General features: G+C 29.4%; 1 protein-coding gene across 1 annotated transcript; it reads left to right on the top strand.

Annotated features, from left to right (window-relative positions):
* Window positions 1–1184: 1184 nt before the first annotated feature.
* On the top strand, window positions 1185–7080 carry LOC126775732 (uncharacterized). Its single transcript, XM_050497832.1, has 3 exons — window positions 1185–1321; window positions 1686–1808; window positions 3723–7080. Exons 1-3 carry the CDS (start codon window positions 1280–1282, stop codon window positions 3876–3878), a joined length of 321 nt encoding a protein of 106 aa, XP_050353789.1. The 5' UTR covers window positions 1185–1279; the 3' UTR covers window positions 3879–7080.
* Window positions 7081–8239: the final 1159 nt, after the last annotated feature.

Raw genomic sequence — 8239 nt, 5'->3', positions numbered from 1 at the left:
TCACTTTATCAAATCAATAAATACACTATCAATAGTTATATATATGGCATTCTTATTTATGTAGTCACTGTTTAGGTTTTATCTAAATAATCAACTATACTCCGTCCATTTGGTTAGTCGACTTTTACCTTACAATACCGTTACCTTACAATACCGTTACCTTACAATACCGTTACCTTACAATACCGTTACCTTACAATACCGTTACCTTACAATACCGTTACCTTACAATACCGTTACCTTACAATACCGTTACCTTACAATACCGTTACCTTACAATACCGTTACCTTACAATACCGTTACCTTACAATACCGTTACCTTACAATACCGTTACCTTACAATACCGTTACCTTACAATACCGTTACCTTACAATACCGTTACCTTACAATACCGTTACCTTACAATACCGTTACCTTACAATACCGTTACCTTACAATATTATTTAACTGTCTTATTTATGTCTCACGTTATAATACCGTAAAAATATAAGCATTTTTAAAGAGTTTAATTTCCATGCGTAATCAATATTTAATTATATTGTATGGCACTTAGTGAGGGGATCGACTGTATTCACTGCAAATTAATGAATCGAAAATAATCGTTTTATGCATAGGTAATTCGGAAAAACTGCCTTCTTCACTTAAATATCAATAAAATATATATAATGAAAGAAAGAAGCTAATGGCTTTAAGTTGTGGCTTTTGTACATCGAAAATAAAACAATCACACAACATGTTAGTCTTCCCATAAAGAACTTTTGGACGACAAGTCTTCAGCTAAATTTATTACTTGTGGTTTTTGATCTCTTATATTGTCGAAAGCCTCATAAACAAGATTTTAATCTTATGTTCTTATATAATCAATAAAATAAAATTTTATATATATTTTAGTTTAGATATTACGGCACTGGACACATCTAGACAGGAGCCGAACGAAAATGGGTCTAGCCGTTATGAATTTATATCAAAATTCAAATGTTTATCTTTCTGCTTACAATTTAAATATCCTGATTTCAACAACAACCAAATTATTACTATCTGCCATTTACATTTAGTATATTATGCTGAGCTGTAAAGAAAAACAAAGCTGTAAAGCTCTACTATAATAAAAGCAGCGAACTATCAAAATTGTCAAATCAATCAGTAACGTCAACGTCAAATCAATTGTCATACTCATTTGTCAACTTTCGTCTTGTAAAAATGGTCGCTGATAAGCGCTCGTTTTATATTATATTTGTTATAAATTGTAACTGAAAAAATCCTAGTGCGTGACAAACATGACTGAAAAACAAATTACCATGGAGCAACTTGAAGAAACAGTAAGTCGCGATCTTATATTTCATGTTAGTTGTAATTAAACTTTAACGGGATTATATTTAGGTCAAGCGGCCGCTTTTCTGTATATTTGATTATTTCAGTATTACAGAGCTTCGACCGGTAATTAAATACTGCTTGCATTGCATCATTTTGAATAAAACTGCTGACAGAAAGGAAAACAACTGTATATATTTTATAATATTTTGTTTACTTAATGGGTGCGCCTTCAGGCCTGAGAATTATATATAATCTGGATTTTTCTTATACAACATATTATTTACATTGAATATAAAATATTGCCTACTAAATGTAATTATTATATTATAAATGTTATGTTGAAATTGTTAGATGAAATATGTTATGCAGGTACAACGCACAGATGAACAGTTAGATATTATGGAGTGGAAAATGGATAATGTGGAAAAACAGATGGCAGAACCAATAGACCAAGATGTCTGCATTGTGAATTTGCTCAAATCAGTCTCAGAGGTATGCTTTTATTATTTTAATCACAACTTATTCTTTTGACCATAAAACAAAACCTCTTTTTTCTTAAGAGCAAATACAGTATTTAACGTTTTATTTAAAAGTGTATCTAATTGAATAAATATGTTTGTTTATATGTATAAACACTATAATAGCAAAATTCCCATTTATATTTATTTAAAAAAAATAATTGATGTAAATATCCTAATTTATGTTATGTATATGTGCTTGTGTTAGGATATTTTTGAGCAATATATAAAGTTATTTTAAATGATATGATTGACAATTTAAATATTATCATAGGTAAATATATTATTGTGAAGTTTAATAATACTAAATACCTATCAAACACCCAACCCTCAAATAGTGACTAATATTGATGCAATATATTGTAATTTTTCCACATGAATTGATAACAGACACACTTACTATGTTATTAAATAATACAAACCCTATATTACTAATGCAATAAAATTATTTCACTGTAACTAATAAAATAAAAGGAATGCAATGTTTATTTTTCAGCCCCTTGCATATTAGTGTTGAAAAAGGTCAGAGATTATTTAGTGTACCTAAGTTGTCATGTTGCTAGCAGCTTGTTGTTTCTTTATTACAAATAATAATTTTATAAGTAATGTTTGATTTAGATTACATTTCACCGTAAATAAATAAGAGACTGTGATTGGATATTATTATTATAAAATGAAGAAAGAGCAGGCTGCAGCTATCATGCTTGTTGATTTAGTTGAAAAACAGGCTTAAATGTGGTACAAATTTAAGCCAATAAAGCCTTCTGAACTGGGCCAGCTTCTCCAACTAGGGCTTTAATGATTTGTTGCCAGAATTGCCTTATTCAAAAATTGTTGACTATTATTATGGATATTTTTATTGTATGTACTTTGTTGTTACAATGTGTGGATGTAAATAAACTGCTAGCTGACTTAGTAATACATAATAACTCAGTAATTTATTGATGACATACCTGCTTTGTATCATAAGGCAAATAAATACAAATTTATTTGGCGAAATTCTGACACATCCATTTTATGGCAGAGCATCTTAGACCACATAAACTATGAGTCGTAAAATGAGCTCAATGGAAATGCAATTTAATGAATTAGTAAATTTGAAAAATTAATGGAATAAAATACTCGTTTATAAATATAATTTTGGTCAATTGAGAATTCAAGATCAAAATGGAATTGCCTCTATTGGCAAATGTTTCCAATCTCAGTTAGAATAACTATAATGCATTAATAGCCGTAATTGTTAATATTTGGATTGGCATAATTGGTATCTACATTAAAAATATAACTTAATCAAAGGCTGATGCCATAATATTAATCCCAATTACAACTGGTCCCTCATCCGACATGAGATCAGAAAAATTGAAATTTTGAATCATCGTTTTGGTAAACAATGTCACTAAAATGTCAATTGAATTATGTATTTTAAAAGTGTAATATTTTTATGATTTATGAGTCAGCTAGCATGATTTATTATTTTTTTAGCTTCACATCTTAGGTTGTTTCCTATCATAACATTTTTCGCAACTTCACTCACACGTTACTTCAAATGAACGATCACGTTCATTTCATTTTAAATGTTTCTCTTTCTTCCCAAAAGAGTATATTATGTTCGATATGAAACAAAAAATATATCTCTACGCCTCTTTCTCTATATCCGCTTGTGTGCGAAATAGAGTGCAAGAAATGTCGCTTCAAATATTCTTTTTTTTTGGTTCATCCGAAAGCCGAAATATCACTTAGATAATAATTATATATTGGTCTTCATTTTTTTAATTCTATTATAACTTATCAACAATGATTATGTTTAAAAAACATTAAATGGTGAATTTCGGCTTTCGGATAAACAATTTTTACGGTTGAAAGTAAATGTAGAGTCGCGTACACACAGGTGCGCTCCGATTACCAGCAGCTACGACGCGAGTTGGTCGAAGTGCAGGCACTGCAAAGGGAACTGTCTACACGGCTTCGCACGCAGCTGCGCCTCGTGCACGGGAAGTTTGCGCGTCTGCGACAGCGCATTGCCGCTGCTTCGCCTCCGCGTTAATAGCTCGGAAACCAAAAACTCAACACATTTCATACTATTTATAAATTTAAAAAAAAATATGTTATTTTTCGGTTGTGTACAATGCCTACGTTGCAAAAAAAGGCTAACGATGTTAGTACGACGTTGTTAGCAATATCTTGATTTATATTTTTTGAAATTTCTCACGATATACTTGATGTTATTTTTAAACTAACAAGTAGTTTACTTTTGTACATGCGAAGCTATGTAATATCGTATATATATAATCACTATCCTCATGTCAACACTATTATCTCTTTAATATACGAATAATCGAACACGTGCCAATAAATAGTTATAATAGTTATTATAGCACCGTTATCAAATATCCCTCTAGTTAAGGTTAACAAGATCTCGTAGTTAGTTGTGAAAATTTTCAATATCTACTTTTTATAAGGACTATATGCGATTGACCTTTTTGGTAAATCGATCGTGTGTAATAACCTTAATAAGTAGGCTCTACTAGTCTGCGTTAAATGTGACTTATTTGTTTAGTTTGTTGTAGTTTTCTTAGTGTTTTTTTTATTTTTTATTTCGAATATAGTGTTGTAAGTTGGTGCTACGCATGTCGAGAATGCATGGATACATAAAATGTGAGTAAAAATATTGTTATTTCTTACTACAGTATTGGTGTTGGAATGAAAAACTAATAAAATTAAAAACATTTTGTTAGAAGATCAAAATCAATATATTTTTTTTTATAAAAAGAATATAATAATAAACGTTGGGATTTAAAAAAATATATCGTTGCAGAGGGAAGAGCAAACCTCTAAAGCAATAATTTTTATTTTCGTAGATAATTAATTTAAAAAAATGTAATTAAAAATTCGTTATATGTATATTAAACTTTTATTTTTGTTAGCAAAATTTGATCGAATTTATATATGTGCTAAATAAAACGAGTAAATGGAAAAGTAGACAATTTTTGAGTTCGTTTTTTGAATGATTTATTAGAATTAAAAAAAAAAATATCTATCTTTTCCTATATGTCACGACAGTGAGATATCTAGTGACAAATGATAAATATTCTAAATAGAATTAAATAAATTTATTCATATAAAGCTTTTTAGAAATTTTCTCGATAAAATATGTAGTTAAATGATAATAACAAATTAGACGAATTTTTGTAGAGTATTTATAATAATATAAATTTTAATATTACTCCATCGCATTTATTATTGTTTCTATGGTACACAATTTTTAGAAATGTATGATTCACTATTCGCACATATCGTATTTCGCATGCGTATCTCATTTAAATTAGATTATTGAAGTGAGTCGCAGACGAAAACAATACAACCTATAATCAACCAACGCAAAAGAAGGCTGTTCATGGCATAGCATTTTTATTATAAATTCGTATTAATTTCTTGTAAAAAAATGTAAAAAGACGAAAAATAAACCATATTTTTACCTTTATCTATATATTTTTTGTTTTGTTTTGAAATAGAAATTAATTTATAAATAATAATTATGACAAATTTTTTTTTTAAAGTTGGATGTTACCTGCGGCTCACTTCACAACTTAATTCATTGTAGTTTTAAGAAAAATACATGTCTGAACTATGTCTAAGTCGTATATCTAAATTACCACGTATACCTGATTTACTACATTAGGTAACACTTATACCTATTTTACTTATTATATTAGAATACATTCTATGATTTTTGATGTGATTTTACAGAGAAATTCGTTTGATTCTTATACGTTTTATATTTAGCAAGAATCAAACGGATTAGTGCGAATGTGTTAAATGTACTCGCAAATCACTTTACAGGATCGGACACACGCGCGACTATGTACCGTCAACAGACTCATTTTGTATTAAATTAAATTTCTTCGTCGCATTGTGTGAAACAAGCAGTACAATTATTCTCGAAGCGGTTTCCATTCCTAAACGAGCATTTTTCGATATATTAATTTCGGCAGGTTTAAGTAATCATCAAATTTACAAGTAATCGTATTTTGTTCGCATTCTATTAAAATGATCTATTTTATTTCGGAGGCTAAAAACACCCTAATTTGCTGAGAATATAATATGATAATGAATATAGGTAGGTACTTATTAAAGCTAATTAAAATAGTAGGTACGAATTTGCTTTTTGCCAATTGTTGTTTAGTTTAAAAAGTAAAAATATTAAATTATCTATTGTCAATTACTTGAAAGATCTTAGCAAAAATTAGGAGAATTTGTTTAAAAAAATAGGTACCTATCCTTTAATCTCGGTGAATTAACAAATATAACGGAGTTTTTTTTACCAAAAAATAATCCCCCGTAAGAAATAAAATCGGGGCTTGCCTTTACAAATAAATTAAGGTTACTTAATTTGCTAATAAATATCCGGTCCGGTAATGTCCGTAGATTTTGATTAATTATATTCTTAATGCATATTTAAACTTACAGCACGTCCATTTCTGTAGCACAGATAACATATTTACATTTGTATTTTAAAAAAATCACTGCACTTATTGGAAAATATTAATATATTAATAAATTGGAGTAGGTATAAGAACAACATTATTACAATTACCCTAGTAGACTAATGTTTAACTACTACCGTTTACTAATTATTAATATAATATTTAATACCAAATAACTTCAATTAACGCTCAGATGCAAGAAAGCGTTATAAAAAATTATAAAGTATCTGATGTCTAAAAACGTTTCAATGTTTCCGTTCGCAATTGTTGACTGACGTATTTTTGTCTCTTTTATATAATATCCACGATAAAACCGTTATATAATAATAAGTGCAGTGACTTATTCAACTTGAATTCACTTTATCTATTTAACTCATATGCTATAAATAGTATTTTTAATAATAGCACGTACATACTAAACTCTGACCTCATTAAGTATATAATTTTTGTATGCTTTTTGTGTCGCAATAAAATATCTTTTGCTAACAATTATCATCTTTGAATTTCATTCAGATTTCTTGTAGTTTGGCGTCAAACGGATACAATTTATGTAACTATTCACTTCGACCCTACACCGAATGTCCAAATTCGACAATATGCACTATTCCTATTTATAAGTAGTTTCTACTGTTATAGGGATGTCAAATATTTTGTATTTGTGTTTATTATGCAAATTGTATACCTGTTGTAATCCGCGCGAGATACGTGCGTTACTCTATTATTTAACCTTTTATTTTTTTCGAATAAATGATATTTTACGGTTGAATGCGTTTTATTTTGTCTATGCACCAAAACTCGAATTCAACTTAGTAAGTCGATTTTGTGCCCATTCGATATTAATACCCGAAAAGTGATCTAGCATATTTCAGCAGATTAACAAAGTGACTAGTCAAAGTCAAAAATCTTTATTCAATATAGAAGTGTTACACATTCTTATTGATTGTCATAAATCTACCACTGGTTCGGAAATAAACACCTCAGACCTGAGAAGAACCGGCGATAGAAACTCAGCGGGTTTTTTTTATATCTCATTTCTTTACAATACTAGCCAAATTATATATACCTTTTTTTTAAATTTGAGATAACCTGGAGGCGATCGTTTCATTCCCAGGGTGTGCAATCATTTAAAAAGTCATCGGATGTGTAATATCCTTTAGCACACAAGCGTTCCTTAACGATTCTTTTAAATTTCACAATTGAATATTTTTGAACGTTTTCTGGGATCCTGTTGTAAAAGCGTATACATTGCCCCATAAAAGACTTACTAACCCTGTGTAATCTGGTAATAATGGTTGTAAGTTTATACTTGTTCCTTTTGTTAACAGTATGTACGTCACAATTTCTAGGAAAATCTTTTATGTTTTTTCGCACATACATAACATTATCAAATATATATTGAGAAGCGACAGATATTATTTTAATTTCTTTAAATTTACATCTAAGTGAAACTTTAGGGCCCAGGTTATAAATTGCAAGAATAGCCCTCTTCTGCAGTACAAAAATCGTATTAATATCGGCTGCATTACCCCAGAGTAGAATGTCATAAGACATTATACTGTGGAAATAACTAAAATACACTAGGCGAGATGTATCTACATCAGTCAACATTCTAATTTTTTTACTGCGAAAGCTGCAGAGCTGAGTCTTTGCCTATTTATTAATATGAGGGCCCCATTGAAGCTTAGAATCTATGGTGATACCAAGAAATTCTGTTGCTTTTACAGCATCTAAAGCTTCCCCATTTAAAAGTACATTCGTTTTTACAAATTTCACGTTGAGAGTACTGAATTTAATACATTGAAGTACTGAACTTAATACATTACCATTAAGTTCCGACATTAAAATATCAGCAGGATTCGAACCCGTGACCAATGTGTCATGTTTTACACCGAACAGTAGGAAAAAAAGAATAAAACAAGTT

This window comes from Nymphalis io, chromosome 18 (genome assembly GCF_905147045.1).
Source record: "Nymphalis io chromosome 18, ilAglIoxx1.1, whole genome shotgun sequence".
Classification (NCBI taxonomy): Eukaryota; Metazoa; Arthropoda; class Insecta; order Lepidoptera; family Nymphalidae; genus Nymphalis; species Nymphalis io.
This window is presented reverse-complemented; position numbering and strand designations above follow the sequence as displayed.